Source organism: Corvus hawaiiensis, chromosome 25, assembly GCF_020740725.1.
Source record: "Corvus hawaiiensis isolate bCorHaw1 chromosome 25, bCorHaw1.pri.cur, whole genome shotgun sequence".
In the NCBI taxonomy this organism is placed as follows: Eukaryota; Metazoa; Chordata; class Aves; order Passeriformes; family Corvidae; genus Corvus; species Corvus hawaiiensis.
Window position 1 is genome coordinate 2,361,188 of NC_063237.1, and position 19,848 is coordinate 2,381,035.

Below are 19,848 nucleotides of genomic sequence, written 5' to 3' on the forward strand. Positions count from 1 at the left end.
TGGGAACCCACTCAGAAGCAGGGAACAACCAGCTGTCACGGAGAAAGGGAAATCACTACGTATATATTACTCCTTCTTTCCTCTTAAGCCCTCCTTCTCCATTAGTTCATGAAATTCCTGGCCTCTGGAGCGTCCTTTGTGCAGCACTGGAACATCCTGGGACGTCCTTGCTGCAGTCTGGGGGTGGTGGATTCTATCCTGCTCCATGCCCTGATTGTCTAAACCTTCTACAGAGAGTAGCACTCGCTCAGGACTTCGGCTGTGCTCCTTTAACCTCGCTGTGAGCGCCGGCCCAAGGACCGGCTCCTCCACACCTCAGCCTAATCTTAAAAAGGACGGAATGAGCAAAGCAGCATCTGGCACCTCAGGATTCCTGGGAAGCCAGAGTCCAGCCAGTGCTGAGTAACGAGGCACGGGGTGAGAGGCTGCTCTCCCTTTACTCCAGGATGTATTTACATCTCCCTCTCTATTATTATCTCCACTTAAAAGCCACATCCCTACCTCTACAGTAAACACACAGCAGCTGCCCTGGGGCCAGGGCTCTGGTTACTCCTTTGTAAAGTGTGGGGTTTGCGACCATAGCAGAGGAGGAAATAATAATTAAAAATAATTTTGGATGCTTGTGGTGGACAGCGATACAGTTGTGGAAGGGGACACATCCAATCCAGATGTTGAGTGGACAGAAAACTGCAGGGAGGGAGGAAAGCAAGCCCAGGTACAGCGTAGCTTGGTCTGGGCCACGTGTCCATACCTAAGGTGGTCCTTCAACACCCTGAGCCTTGGCGGGTGTCCTCAGCAGCCCCCTCCTCTCCTGGCAGGGAGCTCCGTCTGCAGCTGGAGCTGCTGCTTTCCACTGACTTGGGTGGGTTTTCCTCCCTCTACAGCTTCGTTTGGCTGGAGACAGTTGGTGTTTCAATACCAGCAGGAAAGTGCAGAGCCAGGACAGGAAGCCAAAAGTGAGCCCTGACTCTGCCTCCTCCAAGCCCAAACCCCACTGAAGGTGCCAACATCTCCCCGGGCTTTGCCTTCCCGCAGGAGGGCAGGCAGGGAGGCGGTGCCCCTGCTCTGAACTAGGACAGGTGAGGCTGCAGGCAACAGGATGTAATTTATTCCCGGCTTTCCGCTCCCGGAGCTGCATCTTTGATCTGGGAGGACGTGCTTGCATCTTAGCTTGGAGGCACCGCTGGTTTTCATTAGCGGCTCGCTCTGCAAACAGTAGCTGGAATTCCTCGTAGCCTCGCCGGGCTCGTTACAAACCAGCCCAAAGACGCGCTGGGCAAGAACAAAACCTCACCTGGCTGCCCCTCTGCACCTCCTCCCAGCGAAGAATGAAGCACCTCGAGACTTTTTTGGGGCTTCTTGCTTCTTAACCCCTCGCGGGATGCGCCGTCACCAAAGCTCGCCCTCCGCTCTCATTTCCAGGGGCTGCCGGAGCATGTGAAAGCCATTAACTCCCCAGTCACTGTGATTTAGAGACCCTTTTGATCAAGCAGCTTGGAAACGTCTGCCCCGCTCCCCTGTGCGTGTCCCCAGCCCTGCAGAGCCAGGCAGCGGGCAGGGCCCTCCTGCCCCCTTCCCGAAGGGCTGCTCCTGCCCCGCACCCAGCTCCCCAGGGATTTTTGGCTACCAGGACGAGCCCCACGTTGCGTTGGCTGTTCCTGCTCTGCAGCAGCAGGATCGCCCCGTTTCGGGGGAGCCTGGGGTGCTTTGCTGTCCCCTCCTTGCTTTGCAAATGGGTTCAACGTCCAAATTTGCAGCTTCAGGCTGAGTTTTAGTTATTCCCTTCTGCCCCCAGCCCAGAGAAAATGCTTGGGACAATTATTTGAGCTGCTAAAGAAGCAGCGCCAAGCCCCAGAAATGAGACCACTAGATGTCAGTGCTGCCCTACGCTGCGGTGGGAAACCCTAAATCCATCCCTGGAAGTCTGCTGGGAAAGTGAGAGGGAAGGGACAGCCAGCTCAAACCGCACCTGATAGCAGAAGGAATATTTCCAATAGTTTTAATTTAGAGCAATCAGGTGGGCGGAAATCTCTCCCAGAAACGCAGCTGGGCTTTAAATCAGAGTCCTGGCCTGTATCCTGCCAAGTTACCTTCAGTGAAACCATCCTGGCTGTGAGGGTTGGTAAGGGGGAGTCAGGGAAATGGTTGTTCCTGTGAGGAAAGGGGAGATCTGGGCTCGATTTGGAGCCAGGGAATGAATTAAGCAGCAAAATGTGCCAGCTGAATCAGTAGTCACTGCCTTGCCCTCCCCTGCCCCCATGGCCACAGCCACGAGAGGGCCCTCCTGCCTTAAAAGTGGCGGTGATTTAGGGTTTGGTGCCTCAAAACCCGAGTACCCCATAAAAAAAAGTTTTTCTTCCCCTTGGTGCTATATTTGAACGCCTCCACTGTGCAGCAGCTCATCCCTGGCGCTGATTTATCAGCAGCACCAGAGGGCTGGCTGCTGTGAGGCTGATGCTGGGCTAATTCTCCCGGTTAATTCCCCCTAAGCTTGGGAAAGGAAGATTTTTAGGAGTCAGGGAAGGGCAGGGACATCCGGGCTGGGTCTCGGTTTATCAGCTGATGATGCTGCCTCTGATACATTCGGTGCCCTTGATGCTGGGCACATCAAGAGCCACGCTGTGATTTGATGGTTTAATTTGATTTGATGTGATTTGTAAGGATTCCACTTCTAATTTCTAAACAATCTTTAGATTTTTTTTCCCCTATAATTTTCTCTATTTTCCATATTTATTCTCTATTTTTATTTGCATTTTGATCCGTTGCCTTCATTCAATTTCATACCGGGATTTACAGAGCAGGGACGTGGCACCAGAGGGCAGCCTTGCCTCAGGGTGGGTTTGGAGCTCCAGGTGTAAGGGAAGCAGGTTTATGGCTTTCCAAAATCAAGGGCTAAATCCTATTTCCAACATTCTCTACTTCCTGTCTGGATCTTGGGGCTTCCAAGGTGTCCTGAGACCAGCAGGACAGTGAGAAGATCCTCCAGGGATTGTCTGGTCCTTCCTGAAACTCCACAGCTGTGTCTGATCTGGGGTTAAAACCCTCCAAACCCCTCCAAGCCTGCTGCAGGGCTGCTTTTCCTACGGAGCAGCCCCTAAATTCTCTAAACAAATATGGGGTGTTAGAATGAAAATACTCTTTTCTACAAATAATAATTATAATAATAAAGAAAATTTCCCCTCCTCTCTGTCCCACTCTCTCATGGTTTATGGGTTGATGAAAACGAATGAACTTTATAATGGTTTTCCTGAGTGACAAGCACCCTCCAGAGCTGGAATCTCCATCAGCCCAGCTTTATTCCAGATGTTCATCATTTTAACGACCCCTCAGGCTCACCCCGACCTGCAGCCTCACCCCCGTGAAAGCTCGGTGGCTTTGTGCACCTTTGGTGTCGGTGCTCCTGACACAGGCATCCCCTAAAGGGAATTAATCAAGGATGGGCCCTGCCTCAGGTGGGAGCAATACAGTGCTGGCAGTCCTGGGTCATAAATCTCCAGCTGAAGGTGATAAGAAACACGTGATACCGGGTTTGGGGATGTGTGGGACTCTCATCTGGCTCTTCTAAATTTCCGCGTTCTGTTTCAAACCATCCTGGAAAAACCTGTGTCCCTCTTCCTCAAACAGGAGAAAGCCTTAAATACCAAGGGCAGTGAAGAGAGGGGGGATTTGAGATGCTTTCAGAGGGAATGAACTCTCAGCAACCCCAGGACCTGTAATACCAGCTGGAAATCAGGCAAAACCAAGAGTACTGTTGGGTTTTTTTTTCAGCATACCATGATATTCCCATATGGAAACCCTGCCAGACTCCAGAGGTGACATTATGTGTCAGGACCATGTGGGAAGGCAGCAGGGATGGATGAGGCACAGGGATCCTTCTCCTGTGCACAGGGGGAGCAGGCTGGTTTGATTTTTGTTGCGGGACACACAGATATGTGCTTGAAGACCTTGAATGCAAAGACCCTCCTCTCCCACCATCCCTGTTGTGCAGGAGAGTGTGGGAAACCCCAGCAGGAGCACCCTGCCCATCTCCTGTCCTATCATCCAGTCAGGATAAAGCTAATTAAATCCAGCGTCTTCCTGGCCCAAGGGTGGGGCAGGTTTTAGGTCACTGAGTCCTCCACATGCTCAGGTTCCTTGCGTATCTTACTCTTAATGACCTGACCAAACCCAGCTGGATTTTTTTTTCTCCGAGCCTTTCTTTCCTGGAAAACTGACTAACAATGCCCTTTGACTCACCCTCAATCCCTGGAGACAGTCTTCCTTCCTGCCCAGGTCATGGGGAGCTGGGAGAGCACAGCTTGAACTTTTGGGTGAGAGCCCAAGCCTCTGATATGCCAATGCTTTAGCCAAAGTCAAGTAAAGGCCTTGAGTGCCAGTTTTCCCTGCCTTAACCACCTTTCCACTCTATCTTTGGCCTAAAATTCTCAGATGGTCTATTTAAAACTATTTATTTGGTGAACTGGAACATCCAAGAGATATGTGAGGTTTGAGGTGGTTATTTTTTTCTGGTTTGTATTTTAAAATGAAAAAATTTGCATCACAGCGATGAATAAAAGACACAAAGTAACTTGTTGCTTCCTGGAGATGCTTGGGATGAAGCAAGAGGAGGGTGGGAGAAAGAGAATCCACGCTGCAGACCAGCTCACACTGATATTTCAAGATCAGAGTGAGCAGTGGATTAAGCCTGAGTGAGATAGGCTTTACCTTAAAGTGGTTTCCGGACAAAAATCAAAGTAGAAACAGAATTCCCCTTATACACCTTAATAGATTGCATTATCTGTAGCTGCCCAGAAAGTTCCAAAGGCATCTTCCATCTCCATTCCCTGCTTTCCTGTGCTCTCCTTCAAGTCACACATGTTCATCCCATTTCCATCCAATCCAGACAAACTGCAGGGGGTGAGGAGCCGCCAGGCTCAGCCCCAAGCACCTGGAAAGACGTGGAGTGACACCAAGGTGTTACCTCGGACCAGCTCCTGCCTGCAGGTGTGGGGAGCAAGCAACTGCTGGTTCGTCCCCAGAGAGAAAAACCACATCCTTGAGCAAGGGGAAAACTAGAAAAGAGTGTTCCTCCTTCTTCTATGGAGCGCCCTGAAACATTCCTGGAGCTGCCTGGAAAGGTGACCAATGTGTGCTCCTGGTACTCCGCAGCTTTCCTGCTCCCCGTGGGCAATGCAGGTGGTTTGGTTGGCAAACAAAGCAACCTGCCTTGGGGTGGGTGATTCCCAGCTGTTCAGAGCGAGGACTGGGGAGGCTGGGACAGAGCAGTCGGCTGATCCATCGCTGAGCTTCCAGCCCGGGGATGCTGGCACACTGTCAGCATCATGGGACACGGCGAGTCCTGTGCCTGGCGGGTGCAGCGGCTCTCAGCCCAGGCACAGCCAAACCACTCGCATTTGCTGCCTGCCTTTCCCCATCAGGAGGCAATCAGATATTTTCCAGGCTGGAGATAAAGTTCCTGCCAGTTCGGTTTGACTCATCCTCTTGATGAGAGTTCCCAGATGGAGGGGCTGGAGCTCCTGGGGCAGCAGTGACTAACTCTGGCTTGATGACCTCTAGGCTGAGGCAGCTGGTGGCAGCTCTGGGACCTGTGGCACACTGGATGCTGCTGTGGTTTTTGGAGAAACTCATCCTGCTGAGCGAAGCAAGGGTGTGGGAAGGAGAAGTTCCCTCCTGGCACCTCAAGATGCTCAAGTCCCTCTTTCCGTCACTCCTCCACTCCCTGTGCTGCCCACTACCAACACCCCTGGGCACGCTGCACTTTGGCCAGCAGACAAAATCCCTGATTCCATCAGCCCAGTGCAGTCAGTTGGTTTTTGGGGTCACAAGTTCAGCTGCAAGGCACACGACTCAGCAAACCGCAGCACGGGGACACACTGACAGCAAAATGAGCCGGGCTGTGGGCTGTGGGCTGAGGGCTGTGGGCTGTGGGCTGTGGGCTCTGTGCCTTAGGCAATTCTGTTTCATAAGTGCACACATTCTTCAGCTGTGCTTGGATTTCAAAGGATTCCAATCTTTTCTGAAATCACATCAAAGCCAGCTTGTCCATGAGAGGCCTTCATTTTCTCACTAAACCAAACCGTGGTGCTTCTCGGTGCTGATAAATCTGTTCCTCAGTTACAGGTTGTTGCTGAGGATCCTTCACTGCTCTCCTTTCAGCTGTTCTGCCCCCCAAAATCCCATCCACAGTGAGATCTTTCTACCTCCCAAGAGCATTAACTGCCCCAGCGCCCTCCACAGCCTGTTCTGGCGATCCCCGTGTTTGGTGGGCATGGGGAATTCCCCCGTACTCCATACAAGGTGTCCTGTGATCTGTCAGGAGAGGATACTGCAGGTGCTGACACTTATGGAGTGCTGTCTTTGGTGGTCAGGGATGAAGGGAGGCCGAGCTCCACCTCAGAAGCAGAGATCACCTTTGCCCCCCAGCTGGAGCCCCGTGCACTGGAAGCTGGTTTGCTCGGGAGAAGAGGGATCCCCCCAGTGTGAATGCAGGAATTGTTGGGGCGGTGTTTCATTGGGTCTGGAGATGCATGGAGGGACAGAGCCCAGATCTCAGTGCTAGACACCCCATGGCTGTGAAAAACATTCATCTTCCTGAATAAATCAGGGAACTAAGCCCTCAGCTGCCAAATAGCGGGTTCCCCTCTCCACTGAACTGTCCAAAATACCAGCACAGAGCAGAGCATGGAGGGCTGGAATAGCTGACCTTTAAAGGTCCCTTCCAACCCAAACTATTCCATGACTCAATGATTCTATGACCTTTTATCTTCCCTGCACACCCCTCCTGTAACCAGAGGCCCCCTCCCCGCGGGGTCACAGAGCTCCATCACTTTGCTTAGAGCAGGATCCAGAAAAACTGGAGAGTAGCAGGAGGGAGCCTGGCAGGTGGGAGCATCCCTGGGGGGCTGCAGAGTTTCCCTCTTTGCTGCAGGAATGAAAGTGAAGAGGGTCTCCTCCCACTCCATCCCATCCAACACCCCAACCCTATCCTGTCCCACCCCTCACATCCCACCTCAGCCCGTCCCATCCCACCCCTTATCCCACCCCATCTCACCTCACTCCATCCCATCCCACCCTATCCTATTTCCTCAATTGAATCTCACCCCAGTCCCCCACCCCACCTCATTCCATCCCACCCCACCCCACCCCACCCCACCCCTTGTTCCATACTGTTCCAACCCTTCGCATCCCGTTCCATCCCACACAATCCTATCCCACTCCTCAATCCCATCCATCTCACCCCATCTCATCCCACCCCCTATACCGCCCCATCTCAAACCCCCATCCCGTTCCATCCCACCCTATCCCATCCCATCTCATCCCACCCCATCATTCCATCCCCTCCCGTGCTCACCGCGGTGCCGCCCCCCCACCCCGCTCCGCCCCGGGGAGGCGGTGGCAGCCCCGGGTGGAGCGCGGTTCTCTCCCGGCTCCGCTCGCTCCTCCGCCGGCCCCGCTCGGCCCCGCTCGGCTCCGGCCCCCCGGCCCGGAGTGGCTGCGGCGGGGCCAAGCCGCGCCCCGCTCCCGCGCTATAAAAGCGCCGTGCGCCCCGCAAAGCAGGTACCGGCGGGGCCGCTCCGCTCCTCCAGCCTCCGCGGGTCCAGGAGGAGGAGGAAGGGGGGGGCCGGGTCCTGCTTTCTCCCCCCCGCGCCTCCCCCGAACCCCGATGCCGCCGGCCTGAGCCCGCCGAGACGATGCTGCCGCTGCTGCCGCTGCTGCTGCTGGGCGCCCCGGGGCTGAGCCTGACCTCGGGGGGACCCCCGGACCCCGACTCCGCGCTGGTCACTCCCCTGCGCCTGGACCCCGACATCAACGGGCCGGCTTATTTCAGGGGGGGCCCGGCCGAGCCGCCCCGGGGGGGACAGGCGGTGGTGATCCAGCTCTCGGCTTTCGGGGAGGATTTCTACCTCCACCTCTCCCCCGACGCCCGTTTCATCGCGCCCGCCTTCGCCGCCCACTACCTGGGGGCGGCCGCCCGCCCGCTGCCCGCGCTCCGCCACTGCTTCTACTCGGGGGATGTCAACGCCGACCGCGAGTCCTTCGCCGCCCTCAGCCTGTGCGGGGGGCTCCGGGGGGCTTTCGGCTACCGGGGAGCCGAGTACCTGATCAGCCCGCTGGCGGGGGGGGCGGCCGGGGGACTCCATCGCCTGCAGCGCCGCAGCCCCGAGCGCCCCGTCGGGGCCGGAGCATCCCGCTGCGCCGTGGGCTCCGGGCTCACCCCCGGCGTGCTGCAGGCGCTCGACAAGTACCGGGGGCGTGCGGGGGGGAAAGGCGGTCGGGCCAAGCGCTTTGCCTCGGTCCCGCGTTACGTGGAGACCTTGGTGGTGGCCGACGAGTCGATGGTGAAGTTCCACGGGGATGACCTCCAGCACTACCTGCTCACCCTGATGGCCACGGCCGCCCGCCTCTACAAGCACCCCAGCATCCGTAACCCCATCCAGATCTCCGTAGTCAAGTTTCTCCTCATCGGGCAGGATGACAAGGGGCCCAAAGTCACCAGCAACGCCGCCCTCACCCTGCGCAACTTCTGCGCCTGGCAGAAGAAGTGGAACAAGGTCAGCGACAAGCACCCCGAGTACTGGGACACCGCCATCCTCTTCACCAAGCAGGTGGGTGCAGGGGGGACGGCCCGGAGGAGCTGTCCTCCCTGTCATGGAGCCCTGCGCTGGGCTAAGGTGTTCTGCCACCTGTGTGCATGGTGGGGGAGGTTGTGCTTGTGGCTGATTCCTCTGTCCCAAGGGAACCTCCGCTGTCAGATGCTGGGGTGGGGGGAGCAGAGGCATGGAGCAAGCCGGCTTGAGCCAGCCCTTGCTTTCCCTTGGGCAGGTTTTGGCTATCAGCCTGGAAGAATCCCTGCCGTGGGGTGAATGAGGCCAGGAGGTGCCCAAGGCAGGTTGCCCCACGGGCAGAAACCTGCCGCTCTATCTCCTGCCTCCGTGCAGGAGCCTTGGCAGCAAGTGCCCTGCAGCTCTGGCGTGCACCCTGAGACGAGAGGTCTGAGCCCAGAAAAGGAGGAGCATGGTCCCGCTTCCCCCTCCCCAGCTGGGAAGAGCTCACAGTGCCACCTGCCAAGAAAAAACCTCTCCCTGCTTCCTCTGACTCATGTGCAAGGTCCTCCTGAGAACCTGGACCTCTCCTCAGCACTGGCTGCGCTGCATGGACCCAGTTCAGGGCTGGAAGTGAAGCACCAGAGATTCAGCCAGCGCTACAGCCCTCGAGTGGGGGAGAGGGGAGAGCCACTGCCACCACTGCCGTGGGCTGGCTGCATCCCTGCGGTGGGAGAGGGGCTTGGAGCTGCCTTTGGCACGGCTCCGTGGTGATGTGGGGTGTGGGATAAATTCTGCATCCTCCCACCCCCACAAACTGGGTGACACCAAAGCTCCCAGAGCCTTCCCCCACTGTTCCTCCTTCCCTGTAGTCCTGTCTCAGTGTGGACATCGGTTCAGTGCCTGCATCCCAAAATCACTGATGGGATGGGAGGAGGATGAGCCCAGCTTGGAGAGGACAGTCACGTCTTATCCTGGCTGCTGCAGGCTTTGGCAGCAAAGGCTCCTTGCATTTTCTCCTTCTCCTATCCCTGCCCAGATGTTTTTGGATTAGGGACAGGACAGGAACTCCCCTCAGTGGCAGGGAGACCATTCCCAAAACATTTTTCCAGGTCAAGCACTTGTGGGTGGGAAGGATATAGTGTCCAGCTCAGTTCAGCTGTCCTTTGCCTGGCTCAGCGAGGGCTGACAATGGCCTGGAGCAGGAATGGTGCTGTGCAGGACGTGTGAGATCTTGTCCTGTCCTGTCTGTCTTCTTGTCCCACCCCACCCCGGGCCAGCTGTAAATCTTATGGGAGCACAGACAGGATTGAAGCCCAGGCTGCTGGAGCAGCTCCTGCCTGCACGGGGCTGCTCAAAGAGGAGGACATGCTGACACCTCTGCAGGGACAAGCCAGCTCCACCTCTGGTGGAAACCCAGTGAGGTCACTGGAGCTGCACGTGGGACAGAGTCGGTCCCAGCGATTTAAAAGACGTGGATCACGTCTGGGCTGCATTTTTTACACATTGCTAAACCATCCATTCCTGAAATCCCAAAGCAAGCTCAATGCAAAGGCACACGGTCAGGGAGACATCTGCCTTCCTTGAGTGCATCCATCTGTGGTCCCCTGACACCCCGAAGCTTATCTTCCTGCCAAAAAGCTGTTACATAAGCCCCCGACTTAAATTTCACCTCCAGGCTGGTTGATAGGCAGTTTTCAGTTGTGCTGATGAGTTGCTGACAAATGGGGCTCTCTTACTGCTTGGATTTGCTCCCTCCTGACGTCGGTCATGCTGAATGATGGATTTGCCTTTGGGAAGCTCAGTCCTCACCAGCTCGTGGGTGCAGATGCCCCTTCCTACCTGAGCTGCTGCTTGTTGGAGGGTCCTGCAGAGCATCCAGCCTTCAGCTGCACTCCTGCCTCCTGGAAATATCCTTGCACACCACGGCAAAGGGCTTGTCCATTCTTCCCACCCATCCTGGACCTTGATGTCTCACCAGCAAACGTTTGCTGCACATCTTTGCTTTGCTGTGAAACCAAAGGGATGTTGCATGAAGGAACATCTGGCTGCAGCCTAGCGTGTGGCAGATGCTGTGGGGGAATTTGGAAACTGTAGCTCAAGCCTCAGCTTTTTGGAATTGCTTTGGATGCACACGGGAAGCCTCCATGGTAGGGAGAGTGCTTATGACTCTGAGTAGGTGAATTAATGCACGAGCCACAAGGATCCCCCTAACTGAGCTGTGGAACATCTTGAGAAGTTCACAAGGGATGACAAAAAGCCTTGGAAGGCCCCATACAGGAAGGTCAGGCTGGCAGGAGAGTGCTGATGCACTGAGCAGGGTGCCTGCAGCCCCTTGGGGGCCAAGCATCCTCCCTGCATCTGTGCCGGCAGCGGGGGACACCGGTGACAGTGAGCAAAGGCAGAGCCGGCTCCTCGCACGGCGCTTTCCCACCCTGAACCTGTTTCATTTCTCTCTCCTCCCCTCCTGAGCAGGCTCGACAGCTGGCAGGGCTGAAGGAGGTATTTAGGTGCAGGATCAGGGGCTCTCATTAAAGCCCAGAGATGCTGCCTGGCATCCCCAGGCTGTCCTGAGGTGGGGAGTGAGGGAAAACCCCTTGAAGAGCCGCTGGTCGTGTATCCCAGCGAGGTTCGGAACGAGAAGTGGGTCAGTGTGTCAGTGCAGGTGTTGGGCCGGGAGCCAAAGCTTGCTGTGCTGGCGAGGAAAGAGCTCTTCAAAGAGCAGTGAGCGGGGAGCTGTGAGCTGTGACATTCCTCTCCATGCCCCATCCTCACCTCCAAACCCCCAGCCCTGGGCAGAGCACAGGCAGGGGGGGCCTGGGCAAGCTGCACCCCTGGATTAGCTCAGCGTGGCGGTGGCACTGGCTCTTGGTGGTGTTTTGGGACTGGGACTCTGCACCTGGTCTTGCCAGCACCATGAATCAACCTGTGCCCATCAGTGGTGGCCCTGCCACTGCAACGTGGGGTTGCCACCTCTTCTCCCTGCTGACATGGATGTGTGATGGGATCAGGGTGCAGCAGGGTCCCAGCTGGTGGGGAAAATTGGTGCAGAGCAAAGCGCTGAACCCAGTTGTGTGATGGGGTTTTCCACCACCAGTGCAGACCCAGACATTTCTTCACGTCACCTCTCTGGAAGTCATGGTCTTGCCTGTTCCTCCACACTCTGTAGCCCCAGGTCTCCTGTTAAAGCCATCTCAGCCCTGGCTGGGGCTCTCTGAAGTCATCAGGACTGTTACTTACCCACGGCTGAACCTGCCTGCGCGGGAATGCCTTCAGCTTGGAAACCTTGCTGGAAATATTGGCACAGCAGCTCCTGCAGGATTTTGAGCAACCCAGGCGCTTTGGCTGGGCGAGTGCTGAGCATGAATCACACTTATTTATAGCATGGGAGTGCCCAGTGAGTCCCTTACTTTTCTTTTCATGTGGAAAACAGCTCCCTGCCCACTGCATGCCTCCCCGGCACCTCTGGGGCAGCACCAAGGGAGGGGATGATGCTCCAGCCCTCCCAAACCAAAACCACATCCCAGCAGGGGAAGGGAGCACCTGGGACAAGGTTACTGCCAGGCTGCAGCACCGCTGTTTCTTAAATGAACTTTTTTTCTTAGCACCAGCACCTGGAGAAGGGCAGATCTGCCTAGGATGAGACCCTTCCCAGCCTCTCTCCTGGCAACATCCATGTAGGATCTGGCTGTCCTCAGTTTGGGGGTGGAAGCCTGGGCTGGTTCCTCCTTTGATCAGCTGGGCTTGGTTGCTCCTTGAAGGATGGCTGCAGAGTGTCTTAGAAAGGCAGGAGCACTTTCTCTAGCCTTGGAAACCTCTGGACCTGGTCCAGGGCTTTCTTGTTCCTTGGAAGAAGCTGAGAAATGAGATTGAGAAGTGGTTCAACCCTGAGTCCAAGGCCAGATGTGTTCCCATCCACCCACCTGGGTCTAGTCCTTGAGCTCACGCTTAAGAAGAAGGGAACCAGACTGACTCCTCCATGACAAAACCAGCTCCACCCTGGCCGGAGGAGCTGTTTGGGGAGGAAAAGCTGTTGCTGAAGGCAGGGCAGGATGCTACACATATCCTTGTTGCCAGGGTTAAGTGCAAACGCACCGTTGCAGCCTGGCCTGGGTTAGGATTGAGGTTTCCTGCCTCCGTATCCTGGTGTGGTTCCCACCCCTTTGGGCTTTCTTCCCATCAGTAGCTCCCCGTGTGTGGGACACCAGGGATGAGGTGGGAAAGGGGAACCGTGATGTCTGTGCTGTCCCCAGAACTAACCCCTTCCCTCTGTGACTGGCAGGACCTGTGTGGTGCCACCACCTGTGACACGTTGGGAATGGCAGACGTGGGCACCATGTGCGATCCCAAGCGCAGCTGCTCCGTCATCGAGGACGATGGGCTGCCCTCGGCTTTCACCACCGCCCATGAGCTGGGTAAGGCTCCCAGCTCTCCTCTTCCTCTCAGGGGAATTCCAGGAGCTGGCAAGGTTCAGAATAGCCCTGGTTCCAGCCTCTGGGAGATGAGACCATAGGCGGTACATGGTGATAGGGAAACTGTGCCTTGGGTACAAGAGTCTCCCTGAGCCAGGTGGGAAAGGACTGCTGAGGAAGCAAAAAGCTTTGCTCTCATGGTTGCTACCACAGCTGGGTTTCCAGGATTCAGGAGTCCTGAAATAACAGGCAGACGGCACACCTGCCTCTGGGAGGAGAGAGTGGGGCAAGTGCTGAAGTCACCTGTCACCTTCTCTTCACAATTTCCCTTGCCCTTCCTTTCCCGTGTGCTTTCCACGTGCATGAGGCATCCAGGAGAGAGCTGGAATGTTTGCTGACTCTTCTGGGCTGTCCACAGCTGCCATGCTTGCAAGGGTCTGCCCCGGTCCCTGCTCATCGTGCCATGCTGGGTTATTCATGCTGCCTCCCTTATCCCACCCCCAGGCCACGTGTTCAACATGCCCCACGACAACGTGAAGGCCTGTGAGGAGGTCTTCGGCCGGCTGAAGACCAACCACATGATGTCCCCCACCCTCATCCAGATTGACCGTGCCAACCCCTGGTCAGCCTGCAGCGCTGCCATCATCACCGACTTCCTTGACAGTGGCCACGGTGAGCCCTCCTCTGTCCCTATCCCCTAGGAACAGGTCTGTCCCTGCAGGTGTTTACTGGGAAAAGATGGTTGGCTGTAGAGTGCTTCATCTCCTGGCTCTGTAAACAAATTTAGAGAAAAATGGGAGTTTGGCAGCATTTCTGTAGCGTCCAGACTTCCTGGGTGTCCCCAGCAGTGACATCTGCACTCAGGCTGCTGGCACAGCTCTGGCATCCCCAGGAGATGGAATCACCTGTGTCCAGGATACAGCCAAGATCGAGAGCATCCCTGGGGTAGCACCTGGATACTTTTGGCCCAATCCCTCCCTCATCTCCCTGCAGCGGTGCTTTCCCTCCCCACTCTGCTCCATACAATCCCCCAGGACCTGGTAGACCCCCTCTCCCCACTCCTGCAGGGGACTGTTTGCTGGACCAGCCTGCCAAACCCATCCCGCTGCCCGAAGACCTGCCAGGGACGAGCTACAGCCTGAACCAGCAGTGCGAGCTGGCCTTCGGGGTGGGCTCCAAGCCCTGCCCCTACATGCAGTACTGCGCCAAGCTCTGGTGCACGGGGAAGGCGCGCGGGCAGATCGTCTGCCAGACCCGGCACTTCCCCTGGGCTGACGGCACCGGCTGCGGCGACGGGCGCTTCTGCCTCAAGGGCACCTGCGTGGAGAGGCACAACGTCAGTAAGTACAGGGTGAGTACCTGTGCCAGGAGCCCCAAAAACATCCCGCAGGGTCGCTCTGAGTGGGTGCTGGTGGAGCTATCCCCAACCTCCTGATGGTGGAGAGCCAGCGTGGGGACACTGATGTGGGAAGAGCTGGTGATCCCTTGGGTATCGTGTATTTCTCAAGGAGTGAGGATGCTGCTCTGCTCCAGCCAGCCCTGGGCAAGTCTCACAGAATTTGCTGTTTTGGAAGGGATCATTGAGTCCAGCTGCTGTCCCTGCTCAAGACCATTCCCAAGAGTCACACCACATGCCTGAGGGTATTGTCCAAATCCTTCTTGAGCTCTGCCAGGCTTGGGGCTGTGACCACTTCCCTGGGGGGCCTGCTCTGTGCCCAACCACCCTCTGGGAGAAGAAACTTTTCCTAATATCCAACCTAACCCTCCCCTGTCACAACTTCAGACCACTTTTTTGGGTCCTGCCACTGGTCACCACAGAGAAAAGATCAGTGTCTGCCCTTTGGATTCCCCTCACAAGGAAGGTTTGTGGGCAGTTGGAGGTTTTGCCTGTGAGTTGTGGAGACAGTGAAGGGTGTGCAGTGCCTCATCCCGTCCATCCCTGCAGGTGGACGGTGGCTGGGCCAAGTGGGCGCCGTACGGGCCGTGCTCACGGACGTGCGGCGGTGGGGTGCAGCTGGCCAGGCGGGAATGCAGCGACCCCGTGCCGGCCAACGGGGGCTCCTACTGCGAGGGCATCCGTGTCAAGTACCGCTCCTGCAACCTGGAGCCCTGTGCTGCTGCAGGTAAGGGCTGGAGCTCGGCTTGAGCTGTAACAACCCCCTGAAACTAAAGCTGGAGGTCCAGGCTGGTGCCCAACACCACACCCCTCTTATTTTCAGTGCCAGGGAAGAGTTTCCGTGAGGAACAGTGTGAGGCTTTCAATGGCTACAGTCACAGCACAAACCGCCTCACTGCCTCCGTCTCCTGGGTTCCCAAATACTCCGGTGTCTCGCCCCGGGATAAGTGCAAGCTCATCTGCCGGGCTAACGGCACCGGCTACTTCTATGTGCTGGCACCCAAGGTTGGTGAGAGACCCCCAGGGTCAGTGTCTGGACAGTGGGATGGCTCCAGGCTGCCTGGAAATGAATAGATTTTCATTGTCTGCTGGGTGGATGGTGTTAGATGAGGTGGTAGAGGAGGGGAGTCCACCAGTCTAGTATGAATTAGCTTGGGGCTGGAGTTGGTCCATGGAGGGTCTTCCTCTGGAAGTCCTCATTTTTTACCTCTTGTAAAGGTGCCTCTGGCACACTGCTGTAGTCCTGGGGTAGAGGATGATAGTTATGGTACTGGGGAAGCAATGGGCAGGACAGGGTGGCTGTCCAGACATGGGACTGAGCGGGGTGGTGTCAGCAGTGTCCCCTGTGCAGCTTGTTCCCTGCAATGGAAAGGGCAGGAAATTCTGCAGATGGGAGCAGAAAAGGGATGTAGTCCCATCCATCTCTTCTCAGAGACCCCAAAAATCCTGCCTTCAAAGCAGAACATGAGCAAAGAGCGACATGGTGCTGCTGGCATCTCCTCAGGATCGGTCGGATGGATTGGGGTTGGACGGACACAGCTGCGGGACCTCGGGGGGTGTGAGAGGGAAATGCAGCAGCTTGTTTTGCTCACCTGGTTTAGGTTGTGGATGGCACCCCTTGCTCCCCGGACTCCACTTCGGTCTGCGTCCAGGGCAAATGCATCAAGGCGGGCTGTGATGGGAAGTTGGGCTCCAAGAAGAAGTTCGACAAATGCAGTGTCTGTGGAGGGGACAACAAGAGCTGCAAGAAGGTCTCGGGCTTGTTCACCAAACCCATGTGAGTGTTTGGTCACCATGTATGCTTCCCCTTCTCCCAGCTCTGTGTTTTGGTGTGGGGGATGCAGGAAGGTCGTGGAGATGGTGATGGGATAAATCCAGCCCGAGCAAAATCTGCTGGTGCTCATGTCCATCACTGCACAGAGACCTGGGCTGGCTCTGAAGGAGAAGCGGGACACATTTAATATTCTGTTGACTTCTGCTGGTGGAGTGCTGTTGAGCCAGAGGAGCTGAAGCATCTTCCTGTAGCTGGGTGACATCAGCCTAGAAAAACCTCAACACAGGGAGGAGACTTAAAATGATCTTCACAGGACAAAGACAAATGTAGGGGTGGGAGGATCTCAGGGCTGCAGCTGTAGAGGGCTGAAGTAATGCAGTAGCACGATGTCCCTGTGCCTGATGTCCTGCCCTGCCTGCTCTTCTCTTTCAGGCACGGCTACAACTTTGTGGTGGTCATCCCCGCGGGCGCCTCCAACATTGACATCCGGCAGCGGGGCTACAAAGGACTCATCAGCGATGACAACTACCTGGCGCTGAAGAACGCGCAGGGCAAGTACCTGCTGAACGGCCACTTCATTGTCTCGGCTGTCGAGAGGGACTTGATGGTGAAGGGCAGCGTCCTGCGGTACAGCGGCACCGGCACCGCCGTCGAGAGCCTCCAAGCCTTCAAGCCCATCCAGGAACCGCTGACTCTGGAGGTGCTCTCCGTGGGAAAGATGACCCCTCCTCGGGTACGCTACTCCTTCTACCTCCCCAAGGAGAGCAAGGAGGAAAAGTCCTCCTACAAGAAGGAGGGCAAGACCCCACCGGACCTCAACAACAGCGTCCTCAGCCTGTCCAACCGCTTGGATGGCGGGAGACCAAGCTACAAGCGCCCCTCCTACAAGTGGGCAGTGGGCGGTTGGGAGGCGTGTTCTGTCACCTGCGGTGATGGCCTGCAGAAGCGCTCGGTGGCTTGTCGCGACTCCTACGGCCAGCCGGCCGCCGAGTGTGACGCGGCGCAGCGCCCCGCCGACGTCCGGCTGTGCGGGGAGCCCTGCCCGGCCTGGGAAGCTGGACCGTGGTCTCCTTGCTCCAAGAGCTGCGGTCGGGGTTTCAAGAGACGGGCGTTGAAGTGCTTGGTCCCTACTGGGCGCCTGCTGCCCCGGGAGAGTTGCAATTTTCGGAGGAAGCCGCAGGAGCTGGATTTCTGCACCTTGAGGCCGTGCTGAGCAGGTCAAGGGGTGTCTGCAAGGAAGGGCGTGGTGTTCCTATGGCTGGGTGCAGCCAAGCAGCCGCCAGAGGTTGGGCGTGGGGGAGATGTCCATAGCACATAGCAAAAGGGGGAAAAATAAGAAAAAATGGGAATAAAAAGGGACCTGGGTGTGGGGACAACCCCATGCTCCTGGGAGAGAGGGCTTTTACCAGCCAGGTCGCTTGGAGACAGAGCGGGAATGAACATCTACCTCGAAGCCACTGAACGACGCGGAAACCACCGGTGGAGGCTGGGAAATGGGGGGACAGATGGAAACGAGGAGGATCATCACTGCCTGTGATGGATCTGTGGTACAGGCAGGGAGATGCCCCTAAATTGCACAGATGAAGCCTCCCCCCACCTTCCCAGGACCAACCCTACCTCCCTTCTCCCTGGACTCCCCCAACACTCATGCTAAACAGGACCAAAAGGATTTACCAATGCAATGACCACCGGTGCGATGAGGCACTGGGACTGATGCCTCCAGGGCTTGCTGGTGGTGACTTTGTTGTCCCAGCAGCATCCCCGGGTCAGGCTGGAAGGTGGTGGCTTTATTTTCATTCTCTCCTCACTTTTATGACCTGACCAGTGTAAATTTTATGGTGCTTAACTCTGTATTTTTTGAACCTCCTTCTTCCCCTCCTGATGGATGTAAACCTTGCATAGCAGGGCTGGTGTTATTCCCAGGGGATCTCACCTGCCTGAGGTTTCCTATGGTGCTTTGGGATGGGGCTGTGTGAACATCTGGACGCTCCTTTACAGCCTGGTCCACCTGAAGCTTTTCAGGGCTAAAAGGGATCACTGCGGACCTGAGGTTTGAGCTGTCATTCCAAAAAAGCAACAAGCAACTGTGCTGTAGCTCCACAGGGTCAGACACAGCCCCCCCAGTCGCTGATACTTCACTCTGCTCTGGAAATGGTGCTCAATGCTTAACGGGACCAGTATGTCATGCCCAGACGTCCCATAGTCTCCAATCTTTAACCAGGTTGGGGTATTTTCCCTCTGTTTAAAGCCTCCCTGAGATATCCTGAGCTCTATCAGAACTGGGGTGACTTCCCTGGCATCTACTTTTGGGTAGATTAATTTGGGTCTTTGGCTTTCCTGGGGAAGAGGGGCTCAGTGGGGTTCAGGCATGCAGGGAACGAGGGACTATTGAACCTCTTGCTGCTGCAAAGCATCTACAACCAGCTTCCCCCTCCAGTTATTCTGGGGTTATTCTGCACCTCTGATGGTTTTGTAGCATCGTGCCCGTTGTGGTCAGAGGCTGTTTTACCTCTCCCAAGCACGATTGAACCCATCATTGAGGTCTCTTGCTCGGATCAAATCATCAGGCAGCGCTGAATTTTTTGCTTTCTCACTGATGAAGGTGCCTCTTAATCAACGAGCTGTGACTGTGGGCAGGCCAAAGCTTCTGGGTCAAGCTGCGTGGTTACTGGGATCAGCAGAAAGGTATCTCAGGGATGAGATGCAGATTTTGGGTAGGCAGAAGATTCCGTGTCAGCAAATAGAGGCTTGGAGCCTGCCTTGCTTGTTCAGTCCCTTGGAGGTACAACGTGGAGACTCTGTTGCCCCTTGGGTGGCTCCAGAAGGTGTGAGCAAGGTGAGAATGACAAGGAACGGGACAGGTGCCATGAGGGTTCCCTTGTGGGGTCTTTCCAGCAGCTCTCAAACTCCTGGTGACAATGTTTGTGGGCTCATCCTCCCTGGATTGATGTAATGCCTTTTTCAACACAATAATATTTTAGGTCTCCACGCTGCTCCACAGAGCCAGGAGCAGATGTTGTGGTTGCTCTGCACAGCAGGGAACGGGAGTTAATGTTCTTAGGAAATCCCTTCCAGGTCTCCATTCCCATGAACATACCATCCATTTTCCAAGGGTTTTCCTGCATATCTGAGCCTGCTGCGCTTTCCTCTGGGGACAGAGCTCTGAGGAGCTGCCCTTTAGAGTCTTGCCATCCCACAGCTGGTTTCTAAGCCACCAAGAAATTGTCAGCCTCATTCCTGAGGAGGGGAGGGATTCCTTGTGTGTGGTTCTTTTGCTGAGGGTGCAGCAGAAGGACGGAGATGCCGATGGTACTGGCTGCTTTGTGTATACCATGTATACTGAACATCGATCTCTGCTGTTTGTGCGTCAATAGCAAACCTGAAATAAATCTGTATTTAAAGTTACACCTGGTTCTCGGGGGACACGGTCTTGCAAAAGTTGTTTTGTTGGAGGCTGCAGGGCATTCCTTGTCTTACTGTGATCCTGACCCCTTTATAGTGTCAGCTCCTTAACTAAAGAACAAAACCATCACCTTTAAAAGCCCAACAGGTTTCTTCTGACTTGGTTCTGCTCCACGATTGGTTATTGGTAAAAAACAAACCCAGGCTGAAGGAGCTCAGTGGTGAATCAGTCCCTGTGAGCCCCAAGGGAACTGGGGATGTTAAAGGAAAGAGGTTGGTTTTCCTCAGGCTTGAATCAGGATGTTCTTTTGTCAGGGTAAC

At 55.9% G+C, this 19,848-nt stretch overlaps 1 protein-coding gene across 1 annotated transcript; it reads left to right on the forward strand.

Moving 5' to 3' along the window:
- The first annotated feature begins 7,493 nt into the window (after positions 1-7,493).
- On the forward strand, positions 7,494-19,530 carry ADAMTS15 (ADAM metallopeptidase with thrombospondin type 1 motif 15). Its single transcript, XM_048328980.1, has 8 exons — positions 7,494-8,606; positions 12,826-12,958; positions 13,460-13,627; positions 14,023-14,306; positions 14,901-15,078; positions 15,175-15,356; positions 15,953-16,128; positions 16,558-19,530. Exons 1-8 carry the CDS (start codon positions 7,692-7,694, stop codon positions 17,336-17,338), a joined length of 2,817 nt encoding a protein of 938 aa, XP_048184937.1. The 5' UTR covers positions 7,494-7,691; the 3' UTR covers positions 17,339-19,530.
- The last annotated feature ends 318 nt before the right edge of the window (positions 19,531-19,848 follow it).

What these genes read in the sequence shown, in the direction of transcription:
- ADAMTS15 (XM_048328980.1), top strand. Translation starts at nt 7,692, where the DNA reads ATGCTGCCGCTGCTGCCGCTGCTGCTGCTGGGCGCCCCGGGGCTGAGC. An exon ending in CCATCCTCTTCACCAAGCAG is followed by an intron (nt 8,607 to 12,825) that starts GTGGGTGCAGGG and finishes TGTGACTGGCAG; the next exon opens with GACCTGTGTGGTGCCACCAC. An exon ending in GGCTTGTTCACCAAACCCAT is followed by an intron (nt 16,129 to 16,557) that starts GTGAGTGTTTGG and finishes CTTCTCTTTCAG; the next exon opens with GCACGGCTACAACTTTGTGG.